This window comes from Amphiura filiformis, chromosome 16 (assembly GCF_039555335.1).
Source record: "Amphiura filiformis chromosome 16, Afil_fr2py, whole genome shotgun sequence".
Lineage (NCBI taxonomy): Eukaryota > Metazoa > Echinodermata > Ophiuroidea > Amphilepidida > Amphiuridae > Amphiura > Amphiura filiformis.
The window spans coordinates 31,194,542-31,214,357 of NC_092643.1; the positions used below are offsets into that span (position 1 = coordinate 31,194,542).

Here is a 19,816-nt window from a genome sequence, read left to right on the forward strand (position 1 = left end):
TGTAAAAGTAATGAGTAATGGTCCATTTAATTCATTAATACTTGAATGTGAACCTGCGTCATTGTTACCCAATGGGACTGCGGGTACAGCTTGATGTTACGGGAACATGCATGCAACTTTTCCTACAGTGTGGGTTGAACCGGGGACCTCTTGTACCAGGGCTAAATATCATAACCACTTTGCCATGGTGCCCTAAAGGCACAAAGATAAATTCACCATTTTTATTATCAATTTCAATTTTATGCAAAACTATTATTTTATGTTCTTTTATTTTTCACAGGTTGTTTGAATCAGTCGCCAGGAGCTGTATGCAGCAAAAAGGATCAAGCGGCCAGACTATACCACTGGAAGGAGAAGCGCATGAATAACGCAACTGTAGCTTCATTAGGAAGAGACTTAAACATCAATGGACTCAAATAGTAGCCTAAAGTACTCATAACTACTGAAAGTCACGTTGGGTTATCAGTGACTCGAGAGTTATGAGTAGTGACGATGACTCTGAGATGTGGAAAGATCCGTTGCTATACTATTTTTCACCTTGGCAAGGCAGGGACGTCAGTGTGTATATATTGGGTGCAGCTTCAAATTGCACTTGTTTGCACAAAGCGCTGAGGTACATACGCACATTTAAAGATGCTGCATCGACGCGCACATGAAATGGCTGCCTCACCACGATGACGTCACTGCCCTCGCCAAGACGAAAAATAGTGTAGGAATGAGTAGCTGAGAAACTTGTCATGAGTCGACTCATCTGAGTCATTTGAGACTCATTTTAAGCAACTGGAGCATGTCATACGATGATGAAACTATTGATCTATTGATGATGAAACTGTTGGATCAACTATATTAGTATAAATATAGAGAATGCCTTAAATGTATAAATTGGAAAAGGCAGTGTAGCGGGGCAAATATTGGAGGATATGTTACTACAGCTGTGCTGGTCAATAATATCGTCCATTATTCGACTTAATACATATATCGCCAAAACTACCATTTTTTTTGGTATTGTGTACTTGTTTTAAATAACTAGCTTGTAATTTATCATTTTCCAAAAACATTACTTTTTTTGGTGTGTAATAAAGAGAATTATTTTGTGATTCAAGTGTTACTAGTGTTTATGGCTTAATAATAATAATAAATATTTTGGTCCAATCATGAAAGAATTGATTTGTCAATTTGCGTCAGATCAAGAATATTTTGATTTTACAGTACAAAAATTGCTTGTTTTTCATTGAAATTGCAGTTGACTTTCAATTTGTTTTTACTTGGCATAACGGAAAGTACTGAGCTGACCTTGAGTGTTCTATGTTTTAATTTTTGGTATTTTAATTTTCAATTATACCCTCCATAGTGGTTACAATTTATTAACTTTTTCACATCTGTATGTAATTAAAATTAATATTATTTAAGTGAATGCAATTAAGTTGTTTCTGTGATAAAGCTGTCGTATGCTACTTAATTACATCAGTGGCTCAGCTGCAAATTTTTTTTTTGTCATATCAACGTTTTTGATGGTTCAGCGATAGACATGTGTACGTTAACTGCTGTATATTTGATGTTATCAAGCAAAATGAGTCGGATGTCGAGAATATTGGTTTTGAGATACAGCCAATAATAGTATTCAACTTCCTCTGTATTTTATTGTCCTGAATAAGACTAAAATTTTGGGGTTTTCAACAAACTAAAGCTCTGAGAATGGCTCATGTAAATTTTGATTTTGATCGACATCGGACTCATTTAGCTTGATCGCATCACATAATATGATTATCTGTGATATGCAGGAGTTCACTCAGTACACAGTGTATTCCTCATGTATTCTTTTAGGGCATACACTGTACACTGAGTGAACTCATGCCTAACACAGGCAGTCATTCGCACAGCAGCTAATGGAGATATGTCTTTGTACCACTGATTCAACGATTAATGGTGACAAAAAAATTTTTGGTTAATGATTCTTCAATATTCTGGTTGATACAATCCACTTGAAAATATTATCTTTGGAATCAAATTTGAAATTTGAGAGAATCACTGTGTCATAGAATATGCAAGCGACATCAATTTCTGAATATTCTGAACAGTGAGATGACCATTGCTGATACAATTTATTGCACTCATTTGACATAGTGTTTTGTAATCCCAGGGAATAGATCATTAAAGCCATTATGGGGAAATCTATGTGTAAGAGGTGGAACATTGCATCAAGATGAATTTGTGGGCAGTGGTCTTGACTCTGATGCCTATATTCGGAGTAACGATATATACTTTGTTCAGCTTATAATAGGCAAGACTCGTAAAGTTGTGGATCGAAAAGCGTACACACACACAGATGGCGCAGCATTTACATTAAGTGTACTTGCGTTTGTTGAAACTAGCACACTTTTGTTTATTCACACTAAAGAGAATAATTTTGCCTATAAAGCTGAACAATGTATAAAAGATTTACTTCTGTGATGTGAAACCTTCTTGCTTGTAGATATGATGGCTATATTGATCTGTTATAACTGATGCAAACATCCTTAAATATCTGGATATAATACCACCGTATTTTAAAATGTCCAATTTTGTTTGGTAAACACCTTGTGAAATGTCATACTTACTAGTGATATTTTAAACCCCTGCAAAATTATTTTGTCAGAATTGATCATCGGATCCACTTTGCTATGTTATAAAAATATAGCAGTATTTTCTACTATTCAAACACTTTTGCGGTCCATTGTCAGTAGTCATTCCAAATCACATCCTCTTATCCTGAAACCCACAGTGGATAAGTGCAATAGCTGCCTTATGTAGCTGCCATGTGTAGATGAGTACAATATACTGTGTGTAGCTTGCCAAATGTTTACAGGGCAGCTATTGCACAACCATTTCTGGCACTGAGCAGACAACTTTTCTGCACAAGTTTAGGGCTATTCCAATTGATATCCATACACCCCATAAGGAAGACATGACCTTAATCTTCCACACAGGGAGTGTGAATTTCAAATAGGGTTATTTGAATGGATGACTCCAATTGAAATTTACACCCCCTGTGTGGGAGATTAAGGTTGTGCTTTCCATAGGGGGTATGGGATTCAACTGGAATAGCTAAATAACCTTTTTGGAATACCGTATTCAACCTGATTAGCACCCTCGTCGCTTCAGTCAGTCAAATTTGGGGTACTTATGACAGTCAAAATGGGGTAATTTACTATCTGAAATCAAAATCAGTAATATTTTAATAAAATCTTAGTAATGTGGAATTACTGATTATCTGAAGTCACAAGGTGTAAATGTGGGAATTGCTTTAAATGATTTGTTCAGGAACATTAAAAAGGGGCACTTCAGTTGTGTCTTGAAAATGTTTGTGGGGGTTGCCACTTGGGTTGAATACGGTACACTTTAATTGATACTTTTCATTCCACAAAGTGAGGAGTTCTTTACCATTTCAACACATACTCATTGGGCTATTCCATTTAAAATGCACACTACCCCTGTGGAAGATTTTGGAAATATCTGCCACATGGGAGTATGAATTTCAGATGGAATTAGTACATTAGGCAGCTCCTGTTGAATTTCATACACCCTCTGAGAATGATTCAACCTGAATCTTCTGCTGAGGGAAAGTGAGTTTCAAATGGAGCTGCTAATGTGTAAATTCAATTTGAAATCAATACTCGCTCTATTTCCACAGGGGTAGTGTGGATTTTAAATGGAATGGCCTAATTTAATAGCCTGTTTGTATTGCAATTTGCACTTGGAAAATTAGCCTATTGTGTGTGGTTCAACTTCTATTGCGCTCATAACTTTAGAAGTATGGACTCAATTATAGTGAAACAGGTTAGACTGGATGCCGCATTATTCAGTTGACGTAGTGGTGTAGACCTGAAAACCTGATCAACTGGCTATAACTTTGCACCCCCTCCATTGTAAAATCTGGTCCGCTTTGTATAAGTGTGAGACGTTCTTCAAACCATTTTATGTGAAACAGTAAACTTATTTATTGCATATCTTGTAATATTAAAATGTTTTATAATTGTTTATATGAACAAATCTCCCAATATTTAAGTGTTGATACAACAGAAATAGGATTATTATTTTTAATCAACTTCTTAGTTATATACCATGAAAAGTGATTGAAAAAAATAAACATCGATGACAGATTTTGTTACAAAGATGTTTTCCTTCGGATTCGTTTCGGATTCGACTTTTCCACTGGGTGGATCAGGTGTACACTTTTTTTGTAATTTATATCTGAAGTTGATTTGGTTTATATTTTGTGGCCTTTTTCTGCCAAAGTGGGAGATTTTAGAGCATCTTTCAAGTGATCATGCTGGGATCAGTTTTTTGCCAAGTAAATAATTTCATGAAACCTTTGTAAAATAAAAGCAGCAAAATATCTGCATTTTCAAACTGAATTGGTGTGTGTATAGTCATTTTAATGTGTTGTTTCAAATACACTCAGAACGCTAGTCAGTCGATGGCTATTGTTATACAAGACCCACTCAGTCACCTAATTAGGCACTGGAAATGATCAAATTTGGTGTTGAAATTAGCAACCTGTTTAGTTGCACCTTTTCACTTCGTAATTAATTTTCTCGGTCAAATGAAAAGTCTTTGGTAAATGACAGAAAAAAAATATAATGCTTAGTACTGTATTTTATTTTCAAACCCTGGTGTTTAACTTGGGTGTGAAATTTAGGATTACGGTGTAAGATTTTCGATTTTCACAGGCTTCAACTTGCTCCATGAGGGTTTTTTTTATCAACGTTTTTGCTTTTCAAAGTAACAATTCGCTAATGAAAGATATTTCCAATCTTTCAAAGCACATCACGATAGTTTTGTCAGAATTTCGGTTTTGATTGCACCATTTAATTCCGACTACCAATTTTGTCAAAATCAACTCGCCAGACATCAAATTGCATTCTGAATATAAGGATATAATACAAATTCGATGGCAAATTATTAAAATTTGATATTTTTTATATATTTTTCATATTTAACAGCCCTCAAAGTAAACTTTATAAATCTAATGATATGTACTTAAAGTGTATGTAGCTGGGATGAAAAGCCAACCATCAATTGAAAATTTTGACCTTATCAATTGAAGATATACATTTTTCCCATAAAAAGACCTACATTTCTTGGGTGTTTTGGGGGAAAATCTATATCTTCAATACAAAAGGTCAACATTTTCATATGATAACTTGCTTTTCATCCTAGCTACATACACTTTAAGTTCATGTCATTAGATTTATACAATTTACTTCGAGGACTTAAAGTAAAAAATATCAATTTTAATCATTTGCCATAAAATATGTATTATATTGCGAATTTCAAAAATCAGAATTATGTGATATCAGAAGGACATTCCTGGTATTCAAAATGCAATTCGATATGTCTGATGTGCTCTCTGGTCCCGCAAAAACTATGTGAAAACATCGCTATCCTAGTCCTTAAGTTTCTTTTCGTTTTTGCAGGCCCCTTTTCTTTATTTATTTCAGGCCCTCTACAAACCACTGGCCTTGTCAACTATGACCCATGGCTAGCCCAGTTTCTTTTCGTTTTTGCAGGCCCCAGGGCTAGCCCAGTAAGCGCATTGCCCTACAGAGAACCAGCCTAGTTAAGTACAATCGCCTGTCAAAATAAGCCAAATTTAATTTATACCTATGCATTTTGATATGAACTGGAATCAGATTTTCTTAGTCAAAATTTCCTCAACTTTATTTAATTTCAGCCTGTTTTTGTTTGGTGTTTTTTGCCCAATTTCATGCACATTTTTAGTTTTTGTCATTTTTTTTAAAGGAAAGAGCAGTCTCATGCCTGATATTAGGTCCCTCCCCAATGGTCATGAAAAAATATGGGTTGACCAAATTTTGGACCCCACGCCCCATTTCAAAAACCTCAGGATCCGTGCCCAATAAATAATCAAGTTTAATTAAATGATTATCATAATTAATCCCTGTTCTTGGAACTGGTGGAGGGAGAAAAAACATACAAAATGGGCCACCAGTTCCCAACGATCATGAATTAAAATATAATATTATAGTCAAAATTTTTAAGAACAGGTACAAAGGACAATCACAAAAGAGACAAAGACGATGGACAAAGAGAACGTTCACTCTTACAAACAAAACACAAGCACCAGTCTTGTGTCAAACAAGTGCACACATTACTTGGTTACACCCATCTTGATCCTGCCATAATCAGTTTGAAAATAATTGAAGAAAAGGACAACAATTTAAGATGCTTCAAGATCAATGGTCCATTTTTTGAAATGGAGCCGCAGTTTACCTTTACTTTCAGCAATTTTATACTCAATTTTCTGCTTCAATTTGACCATATTCAGAAAGGCATTGAAACTAAGGTTAGTCTGTTTAAATCTGCACTTATGAATGTAAAATTTAAGGCACAGAAAAAGGAAATTAATACAAAGGTCATGTTCTGAGGTATCCTGATACCAAACATTTTATCAAATTTGGAAAATGTAAAAGAATCCCCAGTGACACTGTTGATATAAAAACATAGTTCATCCCACATGGGAGACACATTCTTGCATTCACAAAATAAATGCAAAATTGTTTCGGGCAATTCATTACAAAAGTAACAATTGGGTGAATCCACCCTACCAATTCTGTGAAGAAAATTATTTGTACAAATTGCCCTATGAAAAACTTTAAAATAAAAAGAGCGTAACTGGGTTTCAATAGTACATTTAAAATTGCTACTATGCACACAGTTCCATTCAATTTCATCAAACACATCGAGACAATCAACCCATTTGTTTTCAGCTTCAACAGTGGCTTGGTTCCTAAGAGTTGAGTAGGCATGTTTTGAAACCTTCTCTGCATCTAAAAGCGAAGCAGAAATAGTATAAAAAATGTTTTCTTGAATGTTCTTAGGGTTCTGGAACCAATCCAAATAAATCCCATTCATTAAATAATTGTATTTTCTCCTGTCTTTAATGGAAATATCAAATTCTAAAACCAAATCTTCAAAGGTTTTAACTAAATTGTGACCCATATAAAGATCTGAAATGCAATGGATCCCTTTTTCATCCCAAGAAGGGTAAAAGAAAAACTTTTTTGTTTTTAACCGAACATCTTTGTTCCACCAAATTGGGTCCTGGAGATGGAAATCAGACCAGTTTAATTTTTCCTTCATCTTGCATTTGTATAAATACCATAATTTGATAGTCTCAATTAGCTGACAATTTGACAGGGTATTTAAAACACAATCTGGAGCATCTGTCTTCAACAAGACAGTATAATCTGGATAAAAAGAAGATAAAACAGAAAGTTCAAGGGATTTCCAAAACTAGAATAATTAGGATCAAGCAGCTGCTTAACCCACACAAATTTTTGAGCCTGTGAGAACACAAGAAGGTCAATCATCCGAAGACCACCATTATCATAATCATTACACATGACATCCCTCTTAACTCTGTCATTCCCTCCATTCCAAATGAATTTATAAAACATACTATTCAGTTTCTTGAAAAAACTTTTTGGAATGTTTATACAAAGAACAGAAAAGAGATACAAGAGCTGGGGTAACAACAGGGATTTTACAACTGTAACTTTGCCCAAGAGAGATAAATATCTACTCCTCCAGCAATTGAGTGTTTGCTCAATTTGATGAAGTTTAGGGTAAAGTTGAGCTCAAAAAAGAGCATGTGTATTAAGAGAAAAATTAACACCTAAGGTTTTAAAGGTGTTTGTCTTCCACTTCAGCCCAATATCTTCAAAGGGATGGAAATCAGAACCTTTTAAGCTGCCAACATGAATGGCCTCAGATTTTGACATATTGATTTTGCAACCTGAAAAGGAAGCAAATTTATCAAGGATGTTGAAGAGAATTTGGAAAGATTCCAAATCCCCTTGTAAGAAACAAGTGGTATCATCAGCCAGCAAATTAATCTTCTTTTCTATGTTACCCACTTTAAGACCTTTTATTTTTTCATTACTGCGAACTGCGATAGCCAAAATTTCAATGGCAAAAAGGAACAAAAAGGGTGAAATAGGACAGCCTTGAAAAATTCCACGAGACATGTCAATAGGATTGCTGAGAAAACCATTATTGATAACATAACTTTTCCGGCAATTGTAAAAAGTTTTGACCCACTGAATAAAATTATCCCCAAGATTAAACCGACTTAAAACCTGAAATAAGAAACTGTGTTCAACGCTGTCGAAAGCCTTTTCTATATCTAACAAGACAATAGACCCTGGGATATTATTCATATCGGAATATTCAATCAAATCAATAATGTTACGAATGTTACAACCAATATTCCTACCCTTCATGAAACCAGTTTGATCATCATGAATAAGATCCTGAAGAACAAGTTTGAGACGATTAGCCATGGTCTTTGCAATAAGCTTATAATCAGTCGTCAATAAGGAAATAGGACGGTAATTTTTAACAAAAATAGGATCACGGTCCTTTTAGGAAGCAAAGTAACAACACCATTTCTTTGGGAAAGAGACAAAAGGCCTTGTTCAAAGGAAAAATTAAAAGATGCAATTAACATATCAGCAATATCATTAAAAAGACTATGTAAAACTCCACTGGGAGGCCATCTAAACCTGGTGCTTTGTTATGGCACATCCTTTTTCAAATTCAAAATCAGTTCAGCTTTTGTAACAGGTCTATTCAAATTCTCTTTACTTTCTTCAGACAGCTGAGGAATTTCAAGCTGATCAAGAAAAGTACTTGCAGCTTGGTCTGATGCTGTAGTAGAGCGAGAAGTATAAAGATCATCATAAAAACCATGAAGGTCTTTCAAAATGTTAACAGGATCAGTTTGAATGGTACCGTTTTCCTTCATAAGATTCCGGATGACCTTTTTCTCTGAGGAGCGCTTCTCAAGATTGCAGAAATATCTGGTACTCTTTTCACCATGCTCAACCCACTTTAATCTAGATCTGACAACTAGCCCAGCAGTCTCTTGATCAATAATATTATTTAAATCACTTTCCAGAGAACTAAGTCGTTCAACCAAGACATCAAGACTAACATCATTATTGATATTAGAAAATTCAGAAATGTCCTTTCTCACTTTGTCAATTTCTTTTAGAAGATTAGACTTTACTTGATTTCGTTCCTTTTTCTTTCTGCTGGTATATTCAATACAATGGCCTGTAATGACACATTTCAAACTGTCCCAAATGATGTTTGGGTTTGCAGGAGATTGACTATGGATATTTTTAAACTCAGTAATTTTGATTTAATAAAATCAACAAAATCTGAGTCATGTCTCAAATAATAGCAGTTACATTTCCAATAGCCCTTTCCTCTTGCATGGACATCAGTTGAAATTTTAGCTGTAACAATCGAGTGATCAGAGCTAACACCAGAAATGATATTAGATGATTTAACATTGTTTGCCAGGTTACTGGAAGCAAGAATGTAATCAAGTCTGGAAAGCACAACAGGGTGTTTCTGGTGCCTGGTATAACTCCTGGTGTTGAGGTGTTCAGACCTCCAAATATCGACTAGATTAAATTCATCCATTAAAGCTTCAAGAGCATTTCTTGAATTAATATTAGAATGATTTGTGAGAGAACCTTGATAATCCAGGGACCTAAAGCAATGTTTAAATCACCGGCAACAAGAAAACTAGAAGAATCCATATTATCAAATAATGAAAAAAGATCATGAAAAAAATCAGGGTCATCCTTATTGGGAGCATAAACATTTACTAAAATTAAATGTAAACCATTTAACAAAACATCAAGAATTAAGTATCTACCATCAGGATCTTTAATAACCGCATTTGTAGTCACAGAAACAGAAGACTTGATTAAAATCCCAACACCTCTACTGTTAGAAGCAAAGCTGCTGCACAGCCATGAGTGACCGCCCCACTGGGTAGACCACCAGTTTTCATCATTCACGGAAGAGTGGGTCTCCTGTAGAAAAATAATATCATCATTACGTTTATGAAAATAACTGAAAATTTTCTTACGTTTAAAATTATCTTGAAGCCCTCTGCAATTAAAAGTACTAAACTTTAAAGCCATATCTGGGGAATATAAAAAAGAAACAAGTTACAAAAGATCATTAAAGATTTAAATATCATGGCAAGATCAAGATAATAAAAACAAGACATGAAATATGAGCACAACATGAAACATGAAAACAAAACACTAAAACAGACCACCACACACACAAACAAAAACAAACACAAATACAAAATTGTCACAGAAAACCACATCATGGGGTGGAACCTCAAGTTTTATCACAGTTCCAACCGACAGGTATCACTGATCAAAAGGAGTGGCATGTGGCTACTCCACATTAAAAATGCAAAGTTTGAGGCATAAAGTTCAAAGTCAATTAAAAGTCTAGATTGATATAATGCCTCCATCATTCCCTCGGAAAGGAATAGGATCGATTCTTTTGAGAACAAACAGCAAACATGCAGAAGATAGAAACATTGCAGCACGTGAAGAGATAATAAAAAGCTCAATTGGCTTGAATACATCAATGTTTGTGCCACCTAAATTCCCGCAAAAGGGAACAAACATGAGAAACAGTACTTAATAACGTCATATAAGTGTCCTTTTTCACAAAATGGTTCAAGTCCAAAGAAAATGGCCTAATAATTTTTTTTTTAAGAGTTGGACTTGAATTTTAAACTTTTAAACTTCAATTTCATACATAATTTTTCCAAAGAAAACTGGCAAGAAGACACAAAATGTCCGCTTAAAACTGAAGCTGGATAATGAAAGTGTTTTGCCAAAATGAAGATATTTGGATGAAAGCAAATATGCAACCAAATGTCACTGAAGAAAGTTCAAGTTCTTGAATTCAAGTTTTTGAATCCCATAACTTAGGCCTGTTATTATTTTTTTATTTGTTTTTGTTTTTTAATTGCAAATTATTATCATAGGACCTTTAACAAAACTCAGTCAAGTGGATCTGGACGGGTTGTTGCAGTTTGCCCACCCCACCCCTAAACACTAACAGCCCTCCCCACACCCCAACACTCCATCCACATCCCCTCCGCCCCACACGTTTCAAAACAGTTGTCAATGTCAAGGCCAAGAAAAAATAATTGGTTGAATTTTATTTCGAGAAGGGAGAATAATACCAGTTTATGGAAACGAAAACCATAAGTCTACCCACCATATAACCTCGATGTGGCGTATGATATTTTGACGTATAAACTGAGCGTTTTGTGTACAAAAACCCGAAGGTGCCAATATTGGGGGCTCAGAAGCAAAATTTGCAGCTTTTACAAGTTGGCGTCTTTACACCGATGAGGGGGTCTAATATGCATTTCTTCTTGCACTGTCTTCCTTCTGCTTCTGGGTGAAAACGGTAATGTTATGTTAATCGATTCACTGGGTAAATGGGGGAGGGGACTTTGCTGGGACAATAGAGAAAAGGGGAAAAGAAAAAGAAGGAGGGTGAAAACAAAGGAAAGAAAAGGAAAGGTAAGGAGAGAAATGGAAGAGAAAAAAAGGAAAAAATGGGCCAAAAGTGAAAGAAAGCCAAGAGAGAGAAAGCAAGTAACCGGGGCAAGCAGGCCTACGAATAAAAACGAAAGGGGACTGAATGAAACAAAAACAAAAGGAAGCAAAAAGAAGGACGGGGAGAAAAAGAGGAAGGGGAACGAAAAAAGACAAAAGAGGGGGTAGAAGACAACTTGAGTGAACTGAAACAAAATCATTTAGCATAGGCGGAGACAAGGGGGAAGGAGTGAAAGAGAGGGGAAGGAAAGAAGACCATGCATATTGGAAGGGGAAGATGACGTTAGAGAGGGAAAATAAAAAAGAGAAAAGGGAAATCGATAGGGCTAAAAGGAGAAGGGGATGTGAAAGAAACAAAGAAGGAAAAGCTAATGAAAGCAAAGAATTGATTAAAATCGTAAGAACGGGAAGCCTGAAGAGGAAAAGAGAGAAAAAAAAAAAAGAGGAGGAGAATACTGTACACAAATGAAGAAGTACACATTTAGAGGGAAGTAAATTATAATTTAATCTTCTCACCTTTCTAGATTTTTTTTTTGATTCACAATTTTAATTACAGTTTTGTGTTTCGAATTCCTCATAACAATACAGTCAACTTTTGTCATATTACGGCTCTGATTTCCTGATAATGAAAATCAAATCTCTTTATGCCTACCCAGCAATTTTTGACCGGTTATATTTTGGATTTTTTCTTTTGGTAAAAATATTTTAATAACATTAAATGTCGGGTTATATGAAGGTCAAGAAAGCGTTTTGTATGAAAACACACTACACAAATATTTTTAAAATGTTTTCAAAATGTTATTGTCTTGCTTTGTCTCGCTTGCCTCACCCCACCCAGGTGCAATGGGAAGCTGTTAGGGGTAGTCACAGTCGTTGTACTGATGAACCCTGCGCCATTTGTAGGCAGCAAACGTGGTTCCGACATATTCTAATAACGGCGGAATAAATGTAAAGCGCTTTGAGGGTGTTTACGGCATAAAGCGCTATATAAATATCTACATTTATTGTAAAAAAATTTTTTTTTGCAAACATTTTTTGCCAAATATTTTGTCAACACTAAAATAACATTATGTTATCAAAATACGTTTTTGAATGTTATGAAAACGTTTTGTACCCTTTATATACCCTAATATATAACCCGACTGGCAACCCTTTCTAATCTTTTGCGAATGATGTCGAAATGTTTTGTGTTTACTGGGTATATGCCATTATGTCCTCACCAAATAGCAAGTTTCTTTTATCTTCAGTAGATAGCATTTATAGTAAGTCTGTCTTCATTAAAATATAAGTTTGTTACCTTTAGCAGATAGTGAGAGCTTGCGGTCCTCATATAATATCAAGTTTGTTATCTTCAGTATATAGATAGTCCTCATTATTATCTTCATTTGTTATCTTCAGTAGATAGCATGGTCTCAGATCAGGTGAGAGACTGCTGCCTTCATTAAAATATCAAGTTTCTTATCTTCAGTAGATAGCATTATAGTAGGTGAGAGAGTACTGTTCTCATTAAATAAAAAGTTTGTTATCTTCAGTAGGTATATTAAAATATCAAATTTGTTATCTTCAGTAGATAGCATTATAGTAGGTGAGAGAATGCTGTTCTCATTAAATATAAAGTTTGTTATCTTCAGATAGTGAGTGATTATCTGTTATCATTATTTACGTAGCAGTTTGTTATCTTCAGTAGATAGCATCGTATCAGGTGAGAGAATACTGCCATTATTAAAATATAAAGTTGGTTATCTTAAGCATAGAGTGAGAGATTGCTCTCCTCATTAAATACCTTTTTTTATAAATCAGTAGCTAGCATTATAGTAGGTGAGAGAATGCTGTCCTTGTTAAATAACAGGTCTGTTATCTTCAGTAGGTAGTGAGATTGCTGCTATCCTCGTTAAATAACAACTTTGTTATCTTCAGTAGATAGCATGGTAGGTGAGAAAATTATTATCGTTATTCAAAGATCAAGTTTGTCACCATCATTAGAGTAAGAGATTGCCATCCTCATTATTAAAATATCAATTTTTGTATCTTCAGTAGATAGTGAAAGACCGCTGTCCTCATTAAAAATATCAAGTTTGTTATCTTCAATAGATAGTAGTGAGAAAGTAGTGAGAAATTGCTGTCCTTATTAAATACAAGTTTTTTTTATCTTCAGTAGATAGGTGAGAGAATGCTGCCATTATTAAAATATCAAGTTTGCTATCTTCAGTAGATAGTGAGAGATTGCTACTGTCATTAAATACCAAATTCATTATCTTCTGTCATCATCTTCATTATCAAGTTTGTTGTCTTCAGTAGATAGCAAGGTTGTTATTTTCAGTAAACAGCATAGCAAATGGCACAGTTGTCTTCAGTATAGTATGAGTACAACAAGTCATACCTAGAATGTTTTCTCAATTTGAATTTTATCCTTTCTGGTTGATATAAAAATCATCGTATAGATCCATATACTAGTATAGTATAGCAATTTTGAACTATATTTTTACGATATTTTAGTAACTCTGGACAAATATAAAGATACACATGACAACAGGACAGGGGCTATTTTAGAAGAAAAAAGTCACTGCACGTTAGCAAACGTAAAATCTAAAAGATAAGGTAGCGGAGACAAACTTTAGGGGAAGGGGTTGCTGCAGAGGGGCTGTCTCCCCTTGAGTTCTGTAAATATTTACCAATGATCACGCGTTACAATCACGCATTTTACTGACTCATTTTTGACGTTAAGGGCTGAGAGCTAAGAGCACATCACTCAGACATACCAAATTGAAATTTGCGATATAATACAAATTTTATGACAAGTTATATTAAAAAAATGACATTTTTGACATTAACAGTCCCCGAAGTAAAGTTTATCAATCTAATGATATGCACTTAAAGTTGAAAATTGATTTATGTCTGGTTCACTAATATATTTCACTAATTCATTTCATTTTTAATTACCTACAGCTCCATGAAAGTACACACTAGGATCATAAATGTTATTAAGTTTATGGTATTGATGGTATTGATATGCAAAAAAACGAATACAATCTCTGCAAAAATGAATAAAATGCGCACAGGTGCCTACAATTGCACAAATTAATATCTGTAAAATATAATAATAATATAACACTCCTTTTGATTTACATAGAAAGGTAATAGGTTTCATTTAAAATATCATTCCATTTAATTGAATTGTCATTATTGAAAACTCCATAAAAGTACACAGAACCTCTTTATTAAATGTTGAATGAAATGGACACGTGTCCCTAACATCTTTTAACCTGTCGCACAGCGTAAAGTCTCACAAAGTGAATGTGATAACATTTCTGCAACTTAAGTGATGCAAAGGTGCATAAGTTGTCGGCAAATTGCATAAAAAAGTTGCATACAAATTCATTACAAAAAATTAAACACACTCTGCTATAGTGCTCAACACTAGATGTTCAGTACATAAACATGGTGTTTATTTTCTACAAGCAATATACAGGGTGAGTCCAAAAGTGCAATAGTGCAAAGAATTCATCTTTATTTTATAACCAGATTGAACTTTTAGGATTTGAAACACATGATATATTCATTAGTGGCCTTGTGTGAAAAAAACGAAGCAATTAGCACTTGCCGTTCTGTTTTTATGACACATTTTACAGCGATACCCAATTTTAATCCTTGTCCACGAGACATCTAAACTTTGAATGCCAGCACACTATACTATTATACTATTTGGAACAACTGCCATTTTCTATTGGCACTGAAGTAAAATGGAGCACCCAAAGTTTTATTGTCCCTGGTCTATAAGTAGAGGAAACATTTGTTGTTATTTTCCTATTTACCAGTACATTAAAAATGTTCATTCTCTATAAAAGAAATATATGGGCGGGTTTTTCAAATGTCGAAAGGAATGTGTGCAAATTGACGTGGTGTGAATTACAAAATATCCAGTATAAGTTGGACACATTACAGGGAATTGGTGAGGTATGAAGGACTTAAAAGTAATATTAACAAGTTAGTTTGAACCGAAAACAGGAATTGAAAGAACGCAAAAAAATAGCCTTGATTTAAGTTAAAGCCAGTTTAAGATCTGGTGTCCTTATTTCACACTGTGTGCTCTCATTCAAATTATGGTGCCTCGTGGACAAAGAGTTAAAATGGGTATCGCCGTAAAATGACTCATACAAGTTTAAGGGTTATTATATTGTTTTTAAAGGTTTCCTTGAGCATGTGGAGAAAAGCCGCGCTTTTAACCTTTTTCACATTAATTTGGCCATAAGTATTGTAAATTTTGATTATAAAAAGTCCCGTTGCCCCCGTTACCAGGTCGGCATGCCGTATAATAGGCTGCGCACTTGCTTTTTTTTATTGGTGTCCCCGGTGGCATATCAGGGGCGAGTGGCGATGAAAATGTTCCTGGTGGTCATAATTCTTGGTCTGTTTTATTGGGACAATTGCGCACGAAGCGTGCAAAACATTTCCATTTTACACTATTTTGAGTTATGTGAGCAAAGGATTTCCTCGATCTGAGAGTTGCTTTGAGAGCACTCAAATCGATGAAATGTCCAGTTTGAGAGTCTCTCAAATCCAGGAAAACCCTCATTTGAGAGTACTCACAGATCGAAGAATTGTTCAATATGAGAGCTCTCAAATCCATAAAATCGCTCATTTGAGAGTACTCTCAAATCGAAGAATTCTGCCAAATGAGAGTGATAGCGCCCTCATCACCATATCCGGTGACAATTCATTATTCCTACGAGCTGCATCAGCATGAAAACGACGAGACGATTTTAAAGTTCAAATTTAAAAAATATCATATCAATTTATAAATAATTATACCTCAAGTCGAAGTCAACAGGTAAAATTAAATTGTATCATGATCACGGACGGTGTAGTACTATTGTCAAAAGGGAAGAAAAAGAATGCGGTATTATCGCAAGTTCCGTGTTTCAACCCCGGTTTCAACAACCAAAGCAAAGGCGTCGTAAGCTTACTGAGTGAATGACATGAATGACTGACTCTAGGTAACCTAGGCAAACCTTAGTTAACACATTTACTAGTCAGCGAATTCGCCGAGATTGGGGCCCCAACACAATGCATATTTACATAGAAATTTGAATTTTTTTCGAGAATAGGTGGGTGAAGGAAACCTACATAAATATGTTTTCTATACTTCACTTGACCCAAATATATGTTTTTTATGGTGATAATCAAGTCGCACATGGAATTTTAGAGGATTTTGATAGCAGTTCCATTAAAAAAGCTGCTATCGCCATGAGACTAAGATCTAGAAACACCCCGAAATGCCGTTTTGGGGAATTTTGCTAGCTGAATCTTTTTGATGAAAGTCAATCTTGACTTTGACAAGATGTAACTTTGCTACGGAAAGTGCTATGAAAAAAAAGGTTTTCAGTTTTGGCTTAGTTTACTCAAGGGCTTTAATTTGATATATAAAATGATGCAATTTGATGGCAAATTTGAATTCACCTAGGCTACCTACTGACTCACGTCACTCTGCCGATGAGAACCAACGACCATGACGACGACGTACAATGTAAGTTCCGATATTTTTATGATCATTCTAATTCATGCAAAGTGACTCCAAACAGTAAAGATGTTATCCCTTATCGAACAATTAAAAGGGCATTTCGTGATCCACAGCCTCATCCAGGGGTAGCGTTTTAAGGGGTCTTGGGGGTCCAGGACTCCTTGATTTGGCAGGTCCCCATGATTTGGACCCCTTAATTTTGTACGTCTGTGTAGAATTAGATGCCTGGACCCCTGGACTCAGCAGATCACCGCTAACCCTGGCCTCATCCCCCCACTTTCTCAAAAAAAGTTGAGATTTTTATATCATTGGAATACCCTGGCTACATAATGTTTACGTACAAAATATTTCTTGCAGATTAATTCGTTTAGCAAAAATCGGAATCAACTGAAATTTTGAGAATATGCTTTTTTCGTGGATATGTACTGAAAAATGTCATAAAAAGAGGATGCTAGGATCACGAAATACTCCTTTAAATATCAACTTCTTTAAATTTTACAAATTTTGTCAACTTCATTCAATTTAACACTTCATGAATCATGATCGATGCCTTTCAATCATTAAGGCCCTTCACAATTGATTCGGAGTTTACTGTTCAAGATTTTAAAAATAGGACGAGGTGACTTTTAATTATTAATTATCTATTATTTTCTTTATACCACAACCAACTATCAAACCAGTTTGACGGGAGTCGGCATTTTATTTAATTATTGTACGTACATGAATGGTTACTTTTACACCTCCGCTTCCGCCTCCTTCTCCACCCTCTCAGGTGCAGTTATATACTTTTTGTTTATTCATCATTAGGCCCTTCAGACTTGATTATTAGTTTCCTGTTTACCGCCGCGTCAAAATTGAAAATCTCAAAATAATTAATTATTTTATTTTTATTTCTATTTTCTCCTTTAAAATAACTTTCAACTACTTCTACTTGTCATTTTCTGACTTTAATAATATCAACTATAATGATGAAAGAACAAAGAGTACAACTTATTTATAAAATCAAATATTGTTGTGAAATAATTAAATGCCCACTCTAGTCAAAACAAGTCAATAGTTGCTTGTAATTGTTCAAACTAAATAAAGAAAATAAAAGATAATTAATAATTAAAAGTCACCTCGTCCCTTTTTCAAAATCTTAAACAGGAAACTAATAATCAAGTGCGAAGCGCCTTATTGTTGATATATGATTCATGTTAGAAAGTAAAAGTCATTAAAAGTTATTTAAAGGAGAAAATCCAAAATAAAAATAAAATAATTAAATATTTTGCAATTTTCAATTTTGGATGCGGGCGGTAAAACAGTAAACGAAGAATTTAGTGTGAAGGGCCTAATCATCATTGTATGGTATCATACTAAATGATACTATGATGATTCTCCTGGAAAACTGATCACTTTCGGTCGGGTTGTTCTCCGCTCCATCCAGTGCACACAATACCCATAATTTCTCACTCACATAGACCTGTCAAAAGGGATCCCCTCGCGAAATCGCTATAGGTTTGTAGGGCCTTTCAGTTCCAGCAGACCTTCCATTTGTAAGGAGCTCTAGCTCTGGAACTCCTCGGAGAGTTCCTCCTTTAAACTATCTATCAAGCTCCTCGTTTCTTGAAAATATCATGGTGTTTTTTTTTCAATGCTGGACATTATAAATTGAGCTCCTAGTTGAGCTCCATAAAGTTGTTATCTGATTTAAAATAGAGCTTTACCAGTTTCCAGAAATGAAAGTCTCCAGCCAATTTCTCTAGAAAACACCAATTTGCTTTTGTACGTTTATTCCTCTGATAAGAAAACAGAACTTTTTCAATTGTTTCACAAAGACAAGAGGTACGGGTATTTATTGTATAAAAAAAACAAAAAAACAAAAACATAATGTATAATCGTGAGAGACGTCAAACCGACCAAGAGAATAAATAAGTACCGGTATTGTAATTTGTAAAACTTGCCCAAAGCTCGTTTTTTTACTTTATTTTAAATAATATATGATCACCACCGCCTGACTGTCACAGATTCATTCACCAATCATGCTAATTGTTTGCTATGGTCTATGGATGCAGCTACTTTAATACTTTTGCAGGCAGCTTAAAACAAGTATTATAATTTGTCATTTACATTGAAGTATCAGTATCACACTACACAAAGAACCCTGACAAAGAACATGCGTGAGCTTTACTTCCTTTTTACAGGCTCCCAGTTTTATAGTCATGATCAATGTGATATTTCTGTGTACAAAAAAAAAATCATTATTCAATTAAATGATGATTTCTTCTGAAATTTGCCATTCTGAACTTGCTCTACATTTAGAAGTCAAGTCACAAATTTGCTCACCGATTAGGTTCACATTTGAGGCTAGAGAGTAGAGATCATTGCATTCAAAATTGAGTCGGATTCACTGAAGCATGACACCACTCACACCGCAGCCGATCGTGACGGCAACAAGTGGGTGTTTGTTTAAATTAGTTTATTTATATTATTCATTGTTCAGTGGTGTTACACAGCAGTTTGCTTGCAAGAAATACTGATACCATAATACAGTACTAATTTATTCTCGTTATATTGTCTTTTGCAGACTTGCTGGTCCAGTGATAAGTCCTTTTACCTTTATATGATGCATCTACTGTGATCTACAGCAGCAGTCAAAACACTACTATGAAGGGCCTACTTATGTACACCTTCTCAGCACAGAAGGTTCTCTTCAAGAGTCCAACGTGAGGCAACCAAGGAGCTATATTTACATGTTTGTGTGACCATGGTAAATACATACCAGTATTTCGGTGGGTTTTTTTTTCAGTTTCTTCATTTATTATCCAGCCTGAATGACATTGTTAGATGTAAATCAATCACC

General features: G+C 34.8%; 1 protein-coding gene across 1 annotated transcript in view; it reads left to right on the forward strand.

Annotated features, from left to right (window-relative positions):
• The window catches only part of LOC140172559 (CCR4-NOT transcription complex subunit 1-like), a 91,993-nt gene extending 87,599 nt beyond the window's left edge, over positions 1–4,394 (forward strand). Inside the window, 1 exon segment of the mRNA XM_072195703.1 lies at positions 281–4,394. Within this exon segment, the coding sequence (XP_072051804.1) occupies positions 281–368 (88 nt within the window). The 3' untranslated portion in view covers positions 369–4,394.
• Positions 4,395–19,816: the final 15,422 nt, after the last annotated feature.